Raw genomic sequence first — 22,252 nt, 5'->3', positions numbered from 1 at the left:
AGTGTGGATGTTAAATTAATTAAATTAATACTTTAATATGCCTCAACGTTAATTAAAACAACTTGTGCTGGATTTGATTCGTGACTCATCCTTTTTTTGCATTAAATAACTGAAAGTAACTTTTACTCAAATTACATTTTAAATTAAGTACTTTTGTACTTTTACTCGAGTACATTTTTAGATGAGTACTTTTACTTTTACTTTGAGTAGGATATAAGCAAAGTAAAGATACTTTTACTCAATTACAATTTTTCAGTACTTTTTCCACCTCTGGTCAAAACCTTTTTTTAGCTGTAGTATAAACCCCAGACGAGGTTTGATGTTTCATCTTTAACAGTATGAAACACAAAGCTAGTCTGCAACATACTAAATAATTTCAATATTGATTTGTGTATGTCTTTTCCTCCCAGAACTTGCTGAAGTTTAGGACACCCTCGACCAGCAGGGGACTCACTTTAACTAATTATTTGAGCAAAGGTCACCTGTTCAGTTAAAAGAAAAATCAGGGAGTACGGTCTGCTCTTAAAACTAATCTGGTTTCTCAAAGAAACTGAGAAGCCACAAACGCGCTGATCCGTCCGTTTCTGTGCGCAAAAAGGAAGGTGCATCAGCCAGAACAGGTGGAGGAAACATCGACGGTAAGTGGCGGCGCTTCAGGAACTTCACACGATCTCATCATGTGTAGCCTCCCTTGGAGATTATTCACACTGAAATCCCCGGATCTCGTTTATCTGTCAAAATGAAGATTAAATAGAAACAGGTGATTATGCAATGAGTACACAGATTAAATAAAAATCGTTTGCCATCAACTTTCCTCTTCCTCTTTCATTTTGGTCGCGGTGCTTTGCGCGCTTTCCCTCAGCATCTTACTGGTTTACTTTTTCTTGTGTTGGAAATAATTTCAAACCATGTTGATAAGGCATATCAATGAACTTCAGGGAGAAAAAAAAAGCAGGATCCAAATATATTTAGAGGTTCTGAACTAGTTATTTAATGTGGATTTTGACAGGTAGCTTTGATGATTTAAGAGACTCAGCGGTGTGCGGTTTAACTCTTCTGGGGCAGGAAGAGTGCTCTCTTGAATTAATTATGAAGGCAATTGACTTGAGAATAAAATGAATTAATAATGCCCAAGTAAGAGTGAGTCTCTTATTGAACAGTGATCACCCGAGGACACGCAAATGTAGTACATTACAGTACCTAATGCCCTCTTTGCCGCACCAGGAACTGCTCTACTATTAAAGCTGAGCGATGTCACGCCAGGCTTCACATAACCCCGTTAAAGGCTGATTTATGGTTCCGCGTTACACCGACGCAGAGCGTACGGCGTACGGTGCGCGTCGCCGCGTACCTTACGGCGTAGGCTCTGCGTCGATTTAACGCAGAACCATAATTCAAGCTTTACTTCCTGTTGTATACATGACACATTGGCAAGAAATGATGGCGTGTCCGTCTGTGGAGGAGGGAGACAACAGATTGCGTGTCACTTATAAGGTGGTGTGGGAGCTGGCTCACCTGCTGCCACGTGGGTCCTGGTGGACTGTGACCAGGGCAGGTAGATTCAGGTGTTTGCTGTGAGGTGTGGTGTGTTTGTTCACTCTCACCTCCTGCTTGTTGCCTCCACCCGGCCCCGGAGACTGTCCCCTAAAGAGAGCAGGGAGGAGCATAGTTGACTGGATCAACAGCTGTGACACAAGCAGGGACACACAAACCGGTTTGAGAGATTCTTTTTTTATTTTTTTTTTCCCTGGTCGTCATCTTTTGTTCACTACAGGAGTATTTCTAAATGGATGTGTAGCTGTGGATTACAGGAGAGGGAGTGTTGAATTATTTTCTTGGAGTTATCTTTTAACCATCAACTCAAATCAACAGGAAACCTCATAAGGATTTTTTTTTTCAAACTTTCTTTTCAGTTCAACAACCCTTGGAAGATCATCATCAGCCGTTTTTTAAAATGCGTTTGTTTCGCCGGCGTGTGTCTCCTCTGAAACTGGTTCTCCTGGGAGGCACTCTCTTCATGGCAGCCCTGGTGGTTCTCCAGAGGGACGTTGGCTCTGCAGCTGCCGGGGACCCCTGGCTGCAGGGGCTGGTCAACAAAGGGGACAAGATGATGGTCATGGTCAGAGAGGCCGTGAACAACATCGGCCACCAGATCAAAGCTCCGGAGGCCCCACCGGTGCAGGAGCTGCCCAGCCAGGATCCCAAATGCCCAACTGGGTTTTACACCAGGGCGGAGCTCAGACCTCACATTGAGAGACCACCTCAGGACCCCCAAGGCCCTGGAGCTGATGCCAGGGGATTTCAGAAAGACCAGATGACCCCTGATGAGGAGAAGGAGAAGGAGGAGGGCATGACGCGGCATTGTTTCAACCAGTTTGCCAGTGACCGCATCTCGCTCAGTCGTAGTCTTGGTGATGACACAAGGCCCCCAGAGTAAGATCACACTCATTTTCTTTCATACCTGGTACTGATCATTGTTTTGCCAACAAGTATGCTGACATGTACACAGGCCAGATAATACTCTGTATGTCAGCTGGAATAATCCTCAGAGATGTCAATTATTTACTAACTGTTTTTACTAAAGGATAACTTTGTTGTGCAGCCTAACTTGACTGTGAGTATTATAAATGAAGCATTCATAGCATGCAAAATCCTGGCCAATTCATCTGAGACAATACTGTCATAAACGTAAATGAGCCGATTGTTAGTGACCGCTGCACACTGAGCTGGTGTGCAGTGCGACTGTGCAAGCCTTAAATATCTGCATATCTGCAAACAATGTTCTGTTATGCTTGGACGTGAGACCTTGTGTAACTTTCATTTCATCAGATACGCCTCTCCCTCTCACACAAATCCCTTTTCTCTCTTTGTGTTTGGCGGGGCTCACCTTGCTCAGGTGTGTGGAGAGAAAATTTCCTCGGTGCCCTCCTCTGCCTACCACCAGCGTCATCATAGTCTTCCACAACGAGGCTTGGTCAACGCTCCTCAGGACAGTCCAAAGCGTCCTTCACACATCTCCCGCTATCCTGCTCAAAGAGATCATCATGGTTGATGACGCCAGTACCGCAGGTGTGTGTGTGTGAAATGAAATAAAATTATGAGAAAAGAGGTAAAATAATAAAAAGCACAAGTTTTTTAAAATAAGGGCAGTAGACTCCAGCAGGTAAGTATTTAATTTAGGAGTACGCTGCAGTAAACGGGAAATGTTTTTAGGCCTGATTTAAAGGATCTACAGTTGGAGCAGACCTCAGGTCTACAGGAAGTTTGTTCCACCGGTGAGGAGCAGAATAACTGAACGCTGCCTCACCTTGCTTGGTTCTGGTTCTTGGGAACCACAACAGACCAGATCCAGATGAACCTCAGGGGTCTGGGAGCTTCATAGAAACTAACAGATCCAGCATGTATTTTGGTCCAAGACCATTCAGTGCTTTGTAGACCAGCAGTAACATTTTAAACTCTATCCTTTGACTCACTGGAAGCCAGTGTAGTGATTTCATGACCGGTGTAATATGGTCCAGTTTCCTGGTGTTTGTAAGGACTCTTAAAACATTCAAGTCAGGAACAATAGAAATGGCAAGTAGGAAGAAGTGATGAAGGATGAAGTGATTTTTCTGCAAAAATGGATGCAAAGAAAATATATTTTTTCATGATGTTTTACTCAGCTAGAGATATATTTTTGGCTAAAATGTCAACTATGTTTAAAGATCTGTGCTTTTATGTTTACTAATATCTTTATGCATTTATCCTTGTGATTCAACTTTTTTCATAGCAAAGTGTTGAAATGGAGCATGTTAGGCTTCATAATGTGAAAGGAAACTACAACATCACCCTGACTTTTTCTCAAAGTTTGGTTGACAAATATATCAAAGAGAGAAAGAAGTGAAAGGGCAGTCGCTGTAACATTTTACCAAAAAATTATTGACATAGTGATCATGTTTTAATGTATCTTGATCTTGTCATGTGTCTGTCATGTATTGATTTTATTATTTGAGGTTATTTCCAGGGTTCTTTGGAACATGGTGCATAAAGAAAAGGCAACTGGAACTCTTTTCTTGAATCTTAAATACACTTTACCTTTCATAAAATACCTTTTTTTGTTTTGTTCATTGAGCATGACTAAACTGACAGTGTAAGGTTTTAAATTGTGAACAATGAGATGTGCAACACCACAGGAAGAAGTATATTACTCATTTTTACACATTATATGTAGTCACCACATTTATAGCATTCATTCAAGTTGTATCCTCTAAACATAAAATCTTTCATGAAGTTGCAAACCTTCCACTTTGTAAAAACAATTCAGTCCTTTCTGCAACCAAAGCTGTCATAAAAATATATATCCAATACAAAAGTAACTTTTCAGTTGATCCAGACCATAACCATTTACACGTCAACCAAGCCACTTAGTTATAATTAGAGTAAAATTCATCAATAAACCAGACATAAATCCCAATCCCTCCCCTCTCATCTGTCCGGTTGTCTTGTGACAACCAGGCTGAACACATGGGACCCTTGTCAGCATCTCTCATGGATGCTCTTCCGTGACACTGTTAACCACAGAAAATACCTCAGAAGAAGAAGAGAGAGATTTACAACCGAAGAAGCCTATCATTAAAGCAAATCAATTTAATGACTAAACCGACCAATTACATCCACTGTATGCGTAACCACAGCCCTAAGTGCTTTTATCGCTTCGTAACGTTACTCCTTTTTTTTTTTTTTTTTACAGTACCTGAAAGGCCTTCTGACAGAGAAGCGTTTCAGGTGTGGTTTGGTCCCATTATTCATGTGAAATCACCTCGAGGTGTCAAAAAGTGTGGAGCCATCATTGTGGCATTTTTGTTTCAAATTCTGAATGGTTAAGAAAGCCGACAGATTAGTCGAACCCTGGTAGTCTATTCCTCTCCAGTTTGCCATCGTCATTGTTGGAAAATTCATAAATGCTTTAAAATGTTTCAACTGTTTTGTTATTCCTGCAATATTATAGGTAAATTATTGATGCAGGCACTGGACAAGATTCAGAAGAACACAGCTTTACACCTTTGACTTGCATCATTGCCCTTAACTTCCTGAAATTCACCCAGATTTCTCACATCATTTTTGCACAGTGGGCGGAGAAATACTCTCCTATCTTTTCATCTTTTTTTTCTGAGAAACAATGTTGTTACACATTTCTCATCCAGTTGCTGGTGGGCTGCAGATCTTTATCGTTGCTCCTCAAATATTTAATCTTTGATGGGAACAACTTTGCTACAAAATCAATAAAACCCCATCACATTAATAGCTTTAAACTGTCTCAACTTCTTTTGCAGTATGAAAATACAGGACAGGCTGTATAAGTAACGAGTGAAATCAAATTCATGGTCTGCAACAAGCACAAAGCCACAGTGAACATATGAGCCTGAGCAATTATTTATTTGCTTTCCATACTGCCCCTTTATCCATCCTGGCTGCAAGGGGAACCGTTTGATTTTTACTTTAGTGCTTCATGTTTTACATCACTTCCTTTTTTGCGCCATAAGAATCTAATGAAAGGTTGCAATGATTTTCAAAGATCTGGTGCATTTTCACAATTTCTTTTATTCTTTTTGCATTCATTGTCTATGCAAATTTCATTCCATGTCTATCCAGAAGTATAGGAGTAATAAAAAAGGTTCTTAAGGGCATAATGGTAATGCACGCTGGCCTGTTTGATCAGCATTTAAGCATCATTTATCAATCATTTTTGTCTGTTCTTTAACTGGGTGTGACATTTCTTCTGTCTGTTATCCGTCTCACTGGTTACCACCAACGCTGAAATTTCCTACTACCCAAATGCCTTTTTAAGCAACCACAGAAACAATTTTCCGTTGTGACGTGCATGACGTGTGGTTAGTGGATCAGACAGAAACTTCAAACAAAACTGTGGCATTCATCGACGCACAGAAGGGAAGTGTGAACCACGAAAACGTTTCAGCCTCATTGCTTCTCTGCAGTTTCATGAGCATAAACATGATGTTTGTTTAACTACCGGTACATCTTTTTTGGGACAGTGAACTTCCTTTATGAAATACTAGTTTCCCAGGTTGGACCTTTGATCACAGAGATAAACGTAGAGTATATCGGTACATCTTTGGAAATAGACAAAGCTTTTTATGATTTTTTTTTTTTTTTTTCACCAATACAACTTTTGCGTGCGATAACATTGGTTTTGTCTTTGCAGAGCATCTTAAGAATCAGCTGGAGGTGTATGTGCAGCAGTTCAAGATTGTCCGAGTGGTCAGGCAGCGGGAGAGGAAGGGCCTCATCACAGCCAGGCTCCTGGGTGCAAGTGTAGCTCAGGCTGAAGTTCTCACCTTCCTTGATGCACACTGTAAGTAAACACTCGCACAACGATAAAAAACAAACAAACAATAAATATATAAAAGTCATAGCAGGCATCTATATTAATAAATCTAATAAATCTACATTAGCTTTAACAGGAAAAGACATTTTACATTTCCTCTTATTCTCTCAATAATCTGATATCAAATTAAACCACAGTCAGGAATAATTTAGTTATTTTAGTGTTAAGATCCAGTCAGCAGGTTGTATAGTCTTGGTATATCATTACCATCTTCACTTGATATGATTCTTGAGAGCAACTTATTTTTATAAAGTAAAGGTTTGTTGAATATTGGGTCATGTCTTTATTTTTAGGCGAGTGTTTCCACGGTTGGCTGGAACATCTCTTGATCCGCATTGTTGAAGAGCCCACTGCTGTGGTTAGCCCAGAAATCAGCACCATCGACCTCAACACCTTTCAGTTCAACAAACCTGTGGCCACTAACCGCGCCTTCAACCGAGGTAACTTCGACTGGAGCCTGACTTTCGGTTGGGAGGCAATACCCGAGGACGCAAAGAAGCTGCGCAAGGATGAAACGTATCCTGTAAAGTAAGAAGTACGCTGTTGTTTGCACTCAGGATGCTCTAAATCATTTTAAAATGCTAAGGCTGTAAAAAAAAAAAATTTCAGGACACCTACTTTTGCTGGAGGCCTCTTCTCAATCTCTAAGAAGTACTTTGAACACATTGGAACATACGATGACAAGATGGAGATCTGGGGAGGAGAAAACGTAGAAATGTCTTTCAGGGTCAGTGTCTTTTCATCTCTTCTCCCAGATCCACACTTTACCCGCTGTGAGTGTCATTGACATGTAGCCTGAACACCTGCATTTTGTGCCATATATGATTTGCAGGTATGGCAGTGTGGGGGTCAGCTAGAGATCATCCCTTGTTCTGTGGTGGGCCATGTCTTCCGCACTAAAAGCCCACATACTTTCCCTAAGGGCACTGAGGTCATCACTCGCAACCAGGTGCGCCTGGCTGAAGTCTGGATGGATGACTATAAGAAAATCTTCTATCGCCGCAACAAGAATGCTGCAATTATGGCCAGCGAGGTCTGTTTTCAAACTTTTAATGGATACAGTGCCATTTCTCACCCACTCTCTTGACCCAGCCACTGGAATTCATAACCCCTGTGGAAACAAGCTATTGTAAATGTTGGTTGTTGTTTTAGCTTGTCAGACTTGGAACTGAACCTCCCCTTTATGGTTACAGAACAGGTATGGAGACATCTCTGATCGCTTAAAACTGAGGGAGGGGCTTCACTGCAAGAACTTCACTTGGTACTTGGACACGATTTACCCAGAAATCTTCATGCCAGATTTAGCCCCAGAAAAATTTGGAGCAGTGAGTCAAGTTTGTGGACAGTGACCGTTTCATAAAATGTGCCTAATGATGTGGGTTGTTGTCTTACTCTTAGTTGTGTCAATTTTTGCACTAGCTTCAAAACTCTGGCTCCAGAACCTGTTTGGATGTTGGAGAGAACAACCAGGGAGGTAAACCTGTGATCATGTACCAGTGTCACAACATGGGAGGCAACCAGGTACGGTAACTCTGACTCAACAGTGTCAAGCAAAGAATTTGAACAAAATTCAACGTCTTCTTCTTGGATTGTTTGGTTTTGACTGGATAATTGTATCTTTTAGTACTTTGAGTATTCATCTCATAAGGAGCTGCGCCATAACATCGGAAAGCAGCTGTGTCTTCATGCCACAAACCCACCAGAGTCGGTCAAGCTTGAGCTTTGCCAGTTAAAGGGAAAAGGTACCAGTGTGGCACCACAGCAGGAGTGGATCTTTACACAGGTGAGGAGCACTCGGGGCTTGACTTACTGCAAAAGTCGTACATCCTAACAAACTTAAAAAGGCAAATTTATTTGTAGAGTACAATTCAAAAGGGAATTCAAAGGGTTTTGCAGCTACATAAAATCACAATAAGGCAAATAAAAGGATTCTGTAAAACATAAAAATAATCATTAAGTAATTAATTTAATTGAAAAGGAAGAGTGCAGATAAAATCCTTTCAGTTGTCATACACACAGCTAAACAGACCTGTTTTCAGCCTGGATCTGAACATTGTCAGAGTTGAGGTCTGTCTCATCTTCTTGAAGACTGTTCCAGATTTCAGGAGCATAAAACTGAAACGCAGCTTCACCTTGTTTAGTCCTCTGAACACCAGCAGGAGACCACTGCCTGGGGTTCTCAAAGGGTTTGAGTTGGTTCATAGGGCTCCAACATGTCGGCGATGTCAGTGTTTCTCAATCCTGGTCCTCGTGGGCCCTTGTCCTGCATGACTTAGATGCTACTCTGCTTCTGCACACCGTGATACAAGTCAAGTCAATTTTATTTATAAAGCACATTTCACATTACGAGCATGGACTCAATGTGCTCAAAAATACATAAACAAACAAACTAACAAAATTACAAGTTTACAATAACAGAAATAGATAACGAGTATGACAAGAGAAAAAACAATAATAACGACCATAATTCCATTTTAACAAAAGTGTGATCACCCAGCCAACCATGAGTTTACTCAAACACCTGTGCAAAAAGGTAAGTTTTTAGTCTGCTTTTAAAAGTGGGCACTGTTGGAGCAGACCTTAGTTCCTGTGGCAAGGAATTCCAGAGAGTGTAGTAGTGACTGAAAGCACCATGAGCAGATCTAGTGTGGATTCTAAGAATGATTAGAAGACTCTTATTTGATGATCTGAGGGATCTGTCCGGAATGTATTCAGTCAGCATGTCAACTATGTAGGAGGGAGCTAAGCCATTCATAGATTTAAAGACAAAAAGAAGTACTTTAAAATCTACTTGTTGTTTAACAGGGAGCCAGTGCAGAGAGGACAAAACGGGAGTGATGTGTTCATACCTCCTGGTTTTTGTTAGAATTCTGGCTGCAGCATTTTGAATAAGCTGGAGTTTATGTAACACTTGCTTTGTCAGTCCTGCAAAAAGTGCATTGCAATAATCTAATCTACTGGAGATAAAGGCATGAACCAGCTTTTCAGAGTCTGATTGTGACAGAAAGCATCTTACTTTAGATATATTTCTGAGGTGATAGAAGGCAGTCCTGGAGACATTAGCTATGCGTTTCTGGAAGTTAAGATCACCAAGATAACCCAAGTTTTTGACAAGCTCACAAGGTTTTACTGACAGAGGAGTTAATAGAGGGAGAATATGTTGCCTCAGAGCACTTGGACCAATTAAAAGAATCTCTGTTTTTTCTTCATTTAGCTGTAAAAAGTTTCTTGCCATCCAATACCTGATATCTGTAATGCATTGAATGAGGTCATTGACTGGGCTCAAATGATTGGCAGTAACAGATAGGCTACATATAATTGTGTGTCATGATCATCAGAATAATATTGAATATTATGATGCCAAATGATGGACCCAAGTGGTAACATATACAAATTGAAAAGTAGGGGACCTAGAATTGACCCTTGTGGGACTCCATATTGAATGCTGACATTATCAGATTCAGAGCTGCCAACCGAAACAGAGAAAGATCTACCACTTAGATATGATGAAAACCAGATAAGAACTGAGGCCTCTGAGGCCCAAACACTGTTCAAGGTGCTGGAGTAGAATGACATGGTCCACAGTATCAAAAGCTGCACTAAGGTCGAGAAGTAACAGAATAGAGACTTTGTGGTTGTCTGTGTTAATTTTCAGATCATTGATAACTCTGACGAGGGCAGTTTCTGTACTGTAATTATTTTCTAAAACCAGACTGGTAGGCATCAAATGGGCTATTATATGACAGATACCTGTGTAATTGCTGGTAGACAACCTTCTACAGAACTTTCCCCAGGAAGGGAAGGTTTGAAATGGGCCTGTAGTTCTCAACAGTGAATGGATCAAGGTTACTCTTTTTTATCAATGGTGTTATAATAGCATGTTTGAGACCTGAGGGAAAGATTCCAGACCGTAGGGAGGTATTTACAATACAGTTAAAAACATCTTTGAACAGTTTAGTGGGGTCACGTCCACCAGCAGAGGAAGCCGCAATATTGTTCCTAATGTTCAGGATTTTAGATTTGAAGTATAATGCAAATTCATTACATTTATCAGAGGAGTGGAACTCAGTGGGTATTGGTCTCGGAGGATTAATAAGTTTGTCAATTGTGCTAAAGAGAAAGCGTTATGTGAATTGTCAGTGATGATTTGAGAGAAGTACTGCTGTCTAGATTGTTTTATTTCTTTGTTATAAGTGCTGAGCATATCTTTATAGATCTTATAGTCTGCCTGCAGTTTGGTCTTGCGCCACTTGCGCTCAGATTTGCGGCAGTTCCTTTTCAGGGCCCTCACTGTTTTCACATTCCTCCATGGTGCTTTTGTCTTGCCAGAAATTAATTTGGTTTGAATAGGCGCTATGTCATCCATAATTTGCGTCACTAAACAACTAAAGTCATTGATCAAGTTGTCACATGAAGACAATGAAGATGGAGTAAAGTCCAGGTTAGAGTCAGAGTATGGCCCAAATAATCTAGCAGTGTTGGTATATTTAGCAATAAGGCTACCAGCTGTGTCAGCAGCAGTGGTGCGTCTTTTGACTAGTTTTGACCCAGGTATAATTTTAGTTGTCCAGGCAACATTAAAGAAGATACAAAAGTGATCAGAGATCCCAACATCAAGAGTACACTCAGGGGTTATGTCAAGACCTTTGGAAATAACCAAATCAAGAGTGTGCCGCTGATTATGAGTAGCCCCAGCAGTATGTTGTATGAGTTCAAAAGAGGGCCCACGAGGACCAGGATTGAGAAACACTTTAAGCCGTTTTGAAGTCTATTCTCTGAGCGGCAGGAAACCGGTGCAGAGACCTTAGGACTGGACTAATGTGGTTGTATTTCCTGTTTCTAGTCAGAACTCGACCAGCAGCATTCTGGATGTGCTGCAGCCGTCTTAAAGCTCATTTAGAGAGCTCAGTGAGCAGGCCGTTACAGTCGTCTAACCTGCTGGAGACAAATGCATGGATTAGTCTTTGTAAATCTGCTTTAGACACGATTCCTTAGATTCTGGCAATGTTTTTTAGATGGTAAAAAGCTGCTGATGTTATTGATTTAATGGGGCTGTTAAAGGTCAGATCCGAGTGCAATATTACCCCCTTTTAGGAATTAGAGAGAGAGTCGCAAGGTAGCTGATAACACTTTCTCTTTGTTTGTGTGGACCACAGACAATGATTTCAGTTTTGTCTAGGCTTACGGTAACTGGAGAAAATTGTTTTGCATCCACACACTGATCTGTTTGATGCAGTGACACAATGAATCTACAGGGCCATGTTCTCCTGCTGTCAGTGACCCGTAGATCTAAGTGTAATCTGCATAGTTGTGGTAGGACACATTTTAGCTGCGTATTAGCTGGCCTAATGGAAGCACGTGCAGATTGAACAATCCCCACAGGTCATAGCCATTTCGTCTGCCATAGCCATACAGTCATCAATTTCAACGATGTATCTCCTTTTGTCAAGACAGGACCTGAACCAGTTTAAAGCGGGACCAGGTGGATATCATTTGTCACCTTGATCAGAGCTGTCTCAGTGTTGTGGTGGGGCCTAAAACCTGATTAGAAAATATCAAAAGCATTGTTAGATAGGAGTACAACTGTCTAAGAATGGCAGGTTTGATATAGGCCAATAGTTCTTCGGGACTGTGGGATCAAGACTGCTCTTCTTTAGAAGAGGCTTAATGACAGCAGTTTTTAAGGCCTTTGGACATGTTCCAGTTTGAAGTGAGATGTTAACGAGATGAGCGAGTTGTGGTAACAAACTGCTCAGCACAGACTTTAAAAACCTAGTGGGCAATTCATCAAGTCAGCATGTCGATGGACTCAGACTGCAGATGATCTCTTCAACTGTTTTCTCAGTGACAGGTGTGAAATGTGTCTACATGTCTAGCTTGCTGCAGAGTAGCTTTTTATGTTGTGGAAATTATTGTTTTTTTTTTAATGCCTTTTTAATACCATCACTAAATAATATTGCAAGCTCATTACAATTAGATGTAGAAATGAGTTTTACGGGCAGTGAAACTTGGGGCTTTATTAATCTGTTTATTGTAGCAAAAACGAGGGGAGAGTGGATACTGCAGTTTCTGATGATTTCAGAAAAATATCTCTCCCTTGTTCCACGCAAAGTCTGGTTGAACACACATAACTTTTCTTTGCAAATCTCATAATGAACCTTTAGCTTTGACTTACACCATTTCTTTTCGGTACTCCTGTTTCTGTGCCCTCGTCTGCTGGTTTGGGAGTAACATCCAGGTCAAAAAACAAGATCAGATAAAGCCATGTTGACGACATCCACATTTGAAATAAAAACATCCTTTGATATAAGCACATCTAGAATGTTCCCCCTGCTGTGGGTGGACTCACGCACAAGCTGAGTTAGACCAAACATTTCAAGGACAGCAGTGAGTTCTTTAGCTTGCTTATCATCGGATACGTCTACATGCACATTCAAGTCCCCTATTATGACTAAACAGTCAAAATCAGTGCACATAACTGAAGATAAATAAGTGAAATTGTCAAAATAAACAAACAATATAAGGAATTTCATTTCTCATTTATTTGTTATAGAGGGACATTGTACATTTAATGAACATTTTAAAAATGTAAATGCACCCAATTGTAGCCAACAGGCTAATTTCCATTGGCAGCCCCCCCTGCCAAAAGGAACACAAGGCGTAGTATTAAAAACACAAGGCGTAGTAATAAAATAAAATGAAAGATTGTTTCATCTCCATTTTGAATGACACGTACTCAAATGATGAAAAAAAAATCCCAAATGACAGTTTGTGGGTGAGTATATTGTCCCCCACAAACATAAAATCAAGATTGTGAGAGAAATTAAAACTCTTAATTAAGAATGATTTGTTACTTTAAGATCTGACATTGATCTGACATTGAGTTCCTCTCTTATCTAATCTATGTGGTTTGACAATGGTCATTAAAAAAATAAAATAAACAAGATAATAATAAAAAATAAGAGAACACTTCCTCCCTGGAGCGCTGGTTGATATGGGGTTTAGCAGTGCGAAGGCCGTTAGCGTCCTACACAACATCATTGACGCTGTTGGAAATAACAGCTTTGGTTTGTGGAGTGAACTGAGGGGAGAGAAGGGCGTGACTCTTCCTTAAGGTTAGAATCATTGATCTTCCCATGTCAGGCGTTAAGGGAACCATTTTAAATCCTGATTTCATCAGGCTTTCAAGATGATCAGGAAGACTTGTGCGTGACGGTGGAGACAAGAATGATGCTGAGGTGTCTCTTGAGGGTGTAGATGCACAAGGTGGGTCCCAGGCCCGTGGTGAGTGCTGTGTTAAAGGTGATGGAGAAGCTGCTGCATGTGAATCCTGTGTTGGGGATGCTGGAGGTGCTGCTGTAGCTACAGTCTTAAGATGCATGCAAAGTCTCCCTCTTTATCTTCTGTTACTGTGTTGTTGTGATGCTGTGACAGTTATTATTCCTGCTCCTGCGGCTCGTCACTTACAGAAGGAGGAGTCACGGGGCAGTCAGTAGCTCGGTTAAGCATGGGTTGCGTATATATGCTGGAATAACTCAAATTAGGACCGCATTATCTGGCACTAAAAGCTCGATCTCAAGAGCTAAAGTTCGGTTCGACTACAGCCCGGCTAAGGTGTATAGATGGCTTTTAAAATTTCAATATCGGACAGATTAAGGCAACAGTTCGAATTTCTGTTAGTGCATGTAAAAACGTACTGAATGCAAATTGCATTTTGATAACGTAACGACGGGAGCAGAATCTGAACGGCTCATAGAAGCCACATCAGACTGGATGGCTCATCCGGCCGGCTGTACAGACACTGCAGAATTTGGTTGCTTTACTCCTTCTCTGACTTGGCAGGCTGAGGGGAGACCACTTTATATATGTTAAAGCAAGAGAAAACGTGTTTTTCATAATAGGTCCCCTTTAATGAAGACTCTTAAATAGTTTCTTGAAGTTTTCTTTTAAGATTTCAGACTGTTCCTTTCTGATGTCCACTGCACCCACATGGACAATCAACTGTTTGACCCATTGGGGTTTTGCCAGCACCTCAGATAGTAGCTTTGTAATGTCAGAGACAGTGGCACTTGGGTAGCTGCAAGTAACTACTCTGTTTATGTTAGATATGGCTCCATCTCCAAGCACAAGAGTATCTTTTTACCTTGACACGTGGCACACTTATTCTGTCCATCTGCTGCTTTGTAGTTTCTGTCTGTATGTTATATTCAGTCTCATTTGGCTCTTTCAGTGGTAAAAATGTGTTAACTTTTTTCAGGTGATGTAACATGTCCTCCATTGATATCAACATTTTGACTTTGCTTCAGCTTAGCACCAAGTCCATTAAAAGTATCTTGATACTATATCATTTCGCTTCAAGTTGTAAGTAACCATTTTTTCACCCTTTCCTTTGAAAGTGAATGTGGAGATCTTACCACTGGATTCCATTGGGAGCATTTCATGAAGTCCTTTTTCGGTTTCTAAGGCAAAAATCCTTTTTTGAGGCACACAAATTTCTTATTGATATATCCGACACAGGGAGACTTTGTTTGTATTACTCCTTTTGAGCATGTTGAGAGATTATCGTCACTGGTTCATCAGATACGTTGTAAAAAGCATAAAATGATTCAAATAGTCTTGGTTCACTTAAAAAATTAACAAAATCATATCCAAGACGTGTGGACAAAAGTACAACGATTTTAAAAGCAAGACACATCTGGACTCTCTGTTCCAAAGAGCAGTGGTATGGAAAGCTTTTCTAGTTTGAATATTTCTAAGACTCACCATGTTTGGTCAAGATAACACAAAAACACAGTAATGTCTGTTTGAAGCAGTTGCTTTTAAAGAGAAAAGCAAGCCACTCTGACTCCCACTTCTGCAGGGTTTCAATCTTTTTAAAATTGGCGTTGAAAATAAACTTAGTTAATTCGAGGTACTCTGAACTGGACCTGCAATTTCGAAGTACTTTGAAAATCCGAACTAAGACATTTTCCAACCATAAAGGGGTTGTCTTGTTGGAGTTCAAAGTTAAAACCTGACACCCAAATATGCATGATGTTGTCAAGCAAATAAAGGATTTTTTTCTTTTTCGTAATACATTCCCTGAAACCATATTTAAAAAATTCTCAGCAGCTGCCTGACAACTTGTTGAAATGGTGAGAAACATTCAAAGAAACCCCTTTTATGCTTTTCATGAAATGTGATGGGAGCACCACAAAGATTGTTCTTTTTCTATTGTTGATTTTATTTTTATCCCATCCATTTCATTATTCCTTTCTCTTAATTGCTTCAGAGCTGAAGCTAAGAAGGAAAAATAACGTCCAAGCATGAACAGAAAAGTTGTTTTGAAGCAGAAAATGTGGCATTAACACACACATATATACATATATATATATATATATATATATATATATATATATATATATATATATATGAACAAATGAATATGAAAGTGCTTTGTGATTTTCTTCTTTTTCATACACATGATCTTTGATCTTTTTCTGATGTTTCTCTGCAGGAAAACCTTCTGAGGAACCCCAGCAGCGGGAAGTGTTTACAGTTGAAAGGAGGTCAGATTCAGATGGACTACTGTAATCCTGCAGATGCCTCCCAGCACTGGAGCTTCAGCTGACCTCCCAGTGCCCCCACTGGGTGACCTCTGTCTCCTCGTGTCCACCTCCTCCTCAGACTCTGCACATCGGAGTCAAATCCTACTCTTCCAGAAGGACCTGCTGCAGATCTCGGGGCGTTTGGCCACACTGATGTCCAGTGAAAGATGGAGGGGGGAAAAAAAGCAAAGACAATAACATTTTATAACAAACCCCCAGTTTAGGGGTTATTTTAATTGTTCTTAAATATATTTATTGAGAAATTATGTGTGGTTGGGGATCTTCAGACATGTAAAGACTTTGCATTGAGGAGCGGCAGCTTGAAAAAGGTTTTTAAATACAGTGAGTTTAATTCACTTGTTTAACTCCTGGCTGAACTTTTTTTTGTCTGACAATGAATTTTGAAATGTTAAATGTGTCAGAGTCAAGAGTAAGAGAGATCTGTCTTTAAATAAATCATATGGTTTTATTTTTAATAAAAAATCTTCTGTTTTTGATCAATTTTAGTTCACCTTAGATATTTACAATATTAATTCAGACATTTTATACAGAATTATTTTGTACTGTAATGCCATTTGTGTGTCGTGGCTAATTAATGAACTCTATAGAACAATCAACCCTTTCTTGCCATCCCAGAATTTTCCAACTGATTTTTAGACCGGGTAATAAATCAACATAGTGTACTATATCCTGTAGGAGTGGTTACTCATTCAACAAATATTAAACCTCTAAGGTTTTAAGCCACTGTAATAAGTTGTTGATCCGGAAATGCTTCATTGCCCAGTTCTTTACTCATTAACAACCTGTGAAGACAGCCCGCCCACAGTTAACGCACTGATAAGACATCTTCCTGCAGTGAAGGCGTTGACATTTGTTACTGGCGCTTCTTGTTTGCACAATATTTGTCCAAGGAGTGGTTAAGGATTCTTGAAAGGTATTTTTTAGCTTTGTCAGTATGGATCTGAAATGTCAGTTCAGAGAAGAGTGCAGGACTGCAAAAACTGATAGGATGGAATGTACATGCTTCCTTACCCCACCCCCACCCAGGCCAAAGGGTGGGGAGCAAAGGTGACTCTGTATAGTGTAATATAATCATAGTAAGACATGACCTAAAGTGGGTTCTTCTTGCACCCATAGGTGGCATCATAGAGTTGATTTTTTTTTGTTGCAAGGCAATGATGACGATTGAACTATTACTATGCAAGCCACAACAAAGAGTGGTCAGTGGGGGGACAGGCTGAGAGCAGGCTGGTCAGAATATGAGCACCGAGCCTTTTACTCGTCCTGGGGTGTTTACACAGCTCAGAAGGGAGCTCTATGGAGAAGAGCAGTCGAGTCTTTCCAACACTCACACATTTATCATCCTGGGAGCGTCTGTGAGTACAATCTTTGGACTTCTTACATTCCCATGTCTAATATTTTCAAGTTTTCATTGGTCAGATTTCACATAAAACCTCTTATTCCACCAAATTCTAACTGTTGTGAACAGCGTGATATGGGCCTGACACAAAGCTCTGCTGAAGAATATTCCTTTCTCATAATCAGTCAATGGAAACAGTATATGAGCACATGTTCAAAGAAATGTGGTTCATTTACTTTTTCCTTTGTCCAATTCCAATAGACCTCAATCTCAATACCTCTGATGGTTTATTCCAAGTTTACCAAGTCTACCCACTCTTTGGACTCTTGATTATTTTTTTCTAACTCTCGCACTGATTAGCCCCTAGATGTTCTTGATCAGACGTATTTTGTTTGTACATGTGTGTCTGTGTGTGATTTGCACAGGGAGATCTTGCTAAAAAGAAGATCTATCCAACCTTATGGTGAGTAATGCATACACACAAATGCAGCAACACATTTTCTGACGCCAGACTAAATTTGTCCGGGCGGCATGTTTTCTGAGGAGTTTGACCTTTGGCCAAAGTTTTCTGCATTACTGGTTCTGACTGACTGTCCGTTGTTTAGGTGGTTATTTAGGGATGGCCTGCTTCCAGACAACACACACTTTGTGGGTTTTGCCCGCTCTGATTTCACTGTGGAAGACATTAAAGCAGCATGTCTGCCTTATATGAAGGTAATGCATTTAAGGCCCCTTGTTTGATATCTGAGACAGGATAGTCAAGTGTTTTTTTTTCTTCTTTTCATATATATCTCTGCCACATTTCCCTTAGGTCACAGATAAAGAGGGCGATGCTGTATCAGCCTTTTTCCATAAGAATTCCTACTTGAGTGGCAGGTATGATGATGGCACCTCCTTTGAACAACTCAACCGTCATCTGTTGTCTCTTCCTGGAGGAGCCAATGCCAACCGAGTATTTTACCTGGCTCTGCCACCCACCATCTACAATCACGTCAGCTCAAACATCAGAAACCACTGCATGAGCAGCAAGTGAGCATCTGTTCAGTCCTGAAAAATGAAATGATATGAAAATACTGTTTACATGTACAGTATGTTTTTATTTAATCGGCTTTATTTGTGGCAGAGGTTGGAACAGGATCATTTTTGAGAAGCCGTTTGGTCGTGACTTCCAGAGCTCACAGGACCTGTCCGCCCACCTGTTCTCCCTGTTCAGAGAGGACCAAATATACCGCATAGATCACTACCTGGGAAAAGAGATGGTCCAGAACCTCATGGTCATCAGGTGATAATATTTTTGGGGTGTTTTTTCAATAATTTAGATGCTATCTATAGATTTACTTTCCTTATTTCAGAGGTAATTTATTACGGTTGAACGTCTTCATCTTTAAAGTGTTTAATTTGCTAACTTCCAGGTTTGGAAATCGCATTTTTGGACCCATATGGAACAGAACCAGTGTGGCCTCTGTGGTCCTCACCTTCAAGGAGCCCTTTGGCACTGAAGGCCGTGGAGGATATTTTGATGACTTTGGTATCATTCGGTGAGGACCTTAAATTTGTTGTGCATTTGTTGCCCCGGAGACCTGCTCTGAGTCCAACCCCTTCATTTTAATGTAGAGATGTCATGCAGAACCATCTGCTTCAGATGCTCTGTTTGGTTGCCATGGAAAAACCTGCTTCCACCAGTCCAGGTGATGTGAGGGATGAAAAGGTAACACTGGGGATTTGGAGTTTGTTTGTTGTCTTCACAAAGATTTTCGTTTCATTGCAGCGCTTTTGTTTTTTTAATGTGTCATAGGTGAAGGTGTTAAAGTGTATAGCACCGGTTGCTATGTCAGATGTTGTGCTTGGCCAGTATGTTGGAGACCCTGCGGGGAAGGAACACTCCAAGCTGGGATACCTGGATGATCCCACTGTACCAAAAGACTCCTGCACACCAACCTTTGCCACTGCAGTTCTTTATGTTCATAATGAAAGATGGGAGGGTGAGGCTTCCAGCTTCATATTTTATGATTTCATCATGATTTTTTCTCCCTCAAATGCTTCTTCTCCTACTGACCTATCTGTGATGTGTTCCTGCAACATCCACCAGGAGTTCCCTTCATTCTGCGCTGTGGTAAAGCTCTAAATGAGCCGAAAGCAGAAGTACGTGTGCAGTTCACGGACGTTCCAGGAGACATCTTTAATGGACAGTGTCAAAGGAACGAGCTTGTGGTCCGGGTGCAACCAGATCAGGCCATTTACCTGAAAATGATGACCAAGAGGCCTGGGGTTAACTTCAGCCCAGAGGAGACAGAGCTGGACCTCACCTACAAGAGCAGATATAAGGTGCTCACAGTATTCACAGAAATCCATTAGACCCAACTATCACGAGTTGTTCTTATTCTTTTACATTATCAGGAGTCAGCTTTTTTCTTGTAGACAAAATGTTTTTTTATGACTGAAAATTTCACGTGATCATTGAGAGAAGTTGGCCATACTCATTTCACTGAAAAGGGCAGATGTTTTGTTAATGTTGAAAAGTAAAAAAGATCATGGAAACCTGCAACAGCCACCTTCGACTGTGGTCAAAGTTCTAGTGGTTAAAATGTGTTTATACAGCGATATTGGATACTTTTTTTAAGTCTCACTAAATTTCAGAGAACACACCATTAAAAAGAAAAGAAAAAAGAAGTCAACAAAAAAACAGGAAATACATTTTTTCAGGAACCACAAGACAGTGTTCTTCAAAAAAAAAAACATTGTGTGTGTTTTCGGTTTTGTTTTTTTATATCCTGGCATAAATGTAACACTGTTCTTATATCAATACAGTGATATAAGTATTGCTAAAATTATACTATAAAAAATTAGAACAAAATTAGTTAATTGATTTGAAGTGATGTCATAAATACTTCATTAATCCCTGAAGATAAATTATATTTTGCAGCTCAAACTTGAAAGAGCAAAGTTAAGTTAAATTACTTGCGTAGTTGTTTTTAAGATAATTATAAACACTTTTGAGTGTTGCATTTTTCACCGCGCAGCATCTGTGCTTATGATGTCACATGCAGGTGAACTCTCTCTGTAATCAGTATGGATTCAAATTTACACAATTTACAATTTACACCAGTTACATCATGGGTTATCCACAAGTCCACTCCTGCCCCACTTCTGAAGTTTTTCTTTTTTGGCCACCTTTATCATCCAACATTCCCACAGAGAGATGCTTGAGTCATGAACCTGATCCTGTATGTCTTGTAAAACTGGAAAAACTGGATACTCCCTGTCTCATATCAGTGAAACTACAATCTCATCCATCCCATCTTCCATGAAACTCCCAATGATGACTGAGGGGGAAAAATTGTTAAAACATCCTCTTTTATTTTTTTAACAGTCCATCCTTTTCCAACCTTTTGAGTTCTTCATCTCATCTGCATTAGGAGCCTTTTATCAGTTTGTCTTTGGAAACCTCAACCTGCTGCTTCCACACAGCAACAACTTTCTGCTGTCATGGACACTTATACCGGCAACTGTTGAAAAAAGTTTTTGTGTTTTGAGTTTTCAATGATAGCTGTGTTATCCTTTTGTTTGGTTCTTAATTATTTCTATTTTGTAGGACGTGAAACTTCCAGATGCTTATGAGAGACTTATCCTAGACGTCTTCTGTGGAAATCAGATGCACTTTGTTCGCAGGTTGGTGGTATTATTTACTTTAGTTAATGGAGAAAAAATGAAAACATCTGTACACTTGTCTCGCAGCACTATAAGATTTAAGAAGACCCTTCGCCAGGATACTGGAACATAAATCATATTCACACACAGTCTTTATAGAACTCCGCTTAGTGGGAATTTTGAAATTGATGTTGATTTTTAGCTGTAAAGCTGTTATCTGAATTCCTCCTTTCTCTGTCCCAGCGATGAGTTACGGGAGGCCTGGAGGATCTTTACACCCCTCCTCCACCAAATAGAGAGAGAAAAGAGACGCCCCATTCCTTACACATATGGAAGGTAAACTAGGTTTTATTAGACAGAATCTAATGGACTACATGCACTATCCTCGCAGGAGATCATTATTTTCCATCCTGTTTTGGTTTTGTCGTGTCCATAGCCGTGGTCCAAGTGAAGCTGATGATCTCACGAAGAGGGTGGGATTCCGCTATGAAGGAACGTACAAGTGGGTGAAGCCCCATGCAACCTGATGCTCTGTCACATGCATGTGCACATATAATTACACCCATGAAAACCATTGTATGAAAGTTTACAAGAATAAAATTGACTAGTTACTACTGTACCAGTTTGATTTTGTCTGCATGTACACAACGGAGCACTGTTTTTTTCATTTATGGATGAAAATGGAAAACAAGAGCAAGATCCTGATTTCAGGCGTGCACCACCTTTCTGCATGCACACTTTCATAAAGCATTAAATAAATGAGACCCGTGAAGCAAACAGATCCTTTATAATAATATACTGCTATATTATGGACAGGGGTCTGTGTGTAAAATCCACTCTGTCACATGGATGCTCAGAGTATAAGCTTGTTTCTGTTGTCAGTAGGCCTGTGTTTACAGTAAACCCTAATCAAGTAAAACATGATTCACGTGAATCCACATCAAGTAGTATCTACGCCACCAGGACTGGTTGGACTGGTGAATAGGTAAAGTTGCTTAAACATTGAAATGCCATGCCCCAGGTAAGAATAACTTGAGCATGAGTGTTTTAAACTAAATCAAACCCATAAGCAGCTTTCATTGGCATGTTAATCTCTAACAATGCATGCATGGTTTTGAAAAAAAGGCCAGCATTGTGCTGATGTTGTGTCTTGTCACTATGTCTCTATCCAGGTGTCCACCCTAAATGGAGTCACACACACACACACACAGATATATATGCTCACACACATTTGCCCAGTCTTGGAAAGCTGAGCGAAGAACAGCAAAGACA

At 40.3% G+C, this 22,252-nt stretch overlaps 2 protein-coding genes across 3 annotated transcripts; both read left to right on the top strand.

The window, feature by feature from the left end:
* Positions 1 to 477: 477 nt before the first annotated feature.
* On the top strand, positions 478 to 16,650 carry galnt6 (UDP-N-acetyl-alpha-D-galactosamine:polypeptide N-acetylgalactosaminyltransferase 6 (GalNAc-T6)). 2 transcript variants are annotated; one of them, XM_061736216.1, is made up of 11 exons: positions 478 to 638; positions 1,914 to 2,433; positions 2,897 to 3,069; positions 6,203 to 6,352; positions 6,679 to 6,913; positions 6,995 to 7,112; positions 7,218 to 7,418; positions 7,579 to 7,710; positions 7,805 to 7,906; positions 8,010 to 8,168; positions 15,882 to 16,650. In XM_061736216.1, exons 2-11 carry the CDS (start codon positions 1,955 to 1,957, stop codon positions 15,993 to 15,995), a joined length of 1,863 nt encoding a protein of 620 aa, XP_061592200.1. In that variant the 5' UTR covers positions 478 to 638; positions 1,914 to 1,954; the 3' UTR covers positions 15,996 to 16,650. The 2 variants fall into 2 exon arrangements, with proteins under 2 accessions (XP_061592200.1, XP_061592201.1); XM_061736217.1 differs by lacking the exon at positions 478 to 638 and having other exon boundaries at positions 1,662 to 2,433.
* A 270-nt stretch (positions 16,651 to 16,920) lies between these two features.
* LOC133457213 (glucose-6-phosphate 1-dehydrogenase-like) lies at positions 16,921 to 21,599 on the top strand. Its single transcript, XM_061736215.1, has 12 exons — positions 16,921 to 17,348; positions 17,758 to 17,795; positions 17,938 to 18,046; positions 18,144 to 18,361; positions 18,456 to 18,614; positions 18,745 to 18,870; positions 18,947 to 19,040; positions 19,128 to 19,314; positions 19,422 to 19,657; positions 20,925 to 21,001; positions 21,224 to 21,316; positions 21,417 to 21,599. Exons 1-12 carry the CDS (start codon positions 17,232 to 17,234, stop codon positions 21,505 to 21,507), a joined length of 1,545 nt encoding a protein of 514 aa, XP_061592199.1. The 5' UTR covers positions 16,921 to 17,231; the 3' UTR covers positions 21,508 to 21,599.
* The last annotated feature ends 653 nt before the right edge of the window (positions 21,600 to 22,252 follow it).

Source organism: Cololabis saira, chromosome 12 (assembly GCF_033807715.1).
Source record: "Cololabis saira isolate AMF1-May2022 chromosome 12, fColSai1.1, whole genome shotgun sequence".
NCBI classification, from domain to species: domain Eukaryota; kingdom Metazoa; phylum Chordata; class Actinopteri; order Beloniformes; family Belonidae; genus Cololabis; species Cololabis saira.
Note: the sequence above shows the minus strand (reverse complement) of the source record. Positions and strands in the feature narration are given on the sequence as shown.

Excerpts from the sequence above, each read along its gene's own strand:
- galnt6 (XM_061736216.1), top strand. The coding sequence starts at position 1,955 with ATGCGTTTGTTTCGCCGGCGTGTGTCTCCTCTGAAACTGGTTCTCCTG. Across the intron at positions 6,914-6,994 it reads GATGAAACGTATCCTGTAAA|GACACCTACTTTTGCTGGAG; the intron begins GTAAGAAGTACG and ends AAAAAATTTCAG. Across the intron at positions 7,113-7,217 it reads ACGTAGAAATGTCTTTCAGG|GTATGGCAGTGTGGGGGTCA; the intron begins GTCAGTGTCTTT and ends TATGATTTGCAG.
- LOC133457213 (XM_061736215.1), top strand. The coding sequence starts at position 17,232 with ATGAGCACCGAGCCTTTTACTCGTCCTGGGGTGTTTACACAGCTCAGA. Across the intron at positions 18,047-18,143 it reads CATGTCTGCCTTATATGAAG|GTCACAGATAAAGAGGGCGA; the intron begins GTAATGCATTTA and ends CATTTCCCTTAG. Across the intron at positions 21,317-21,416 it reads ATTCCTTACACATATGGAAG|CCGTGGTCCAAGTGAAGCTG; the intron begins GTAAACTAGGTT and ends TCGTGTCCATAG.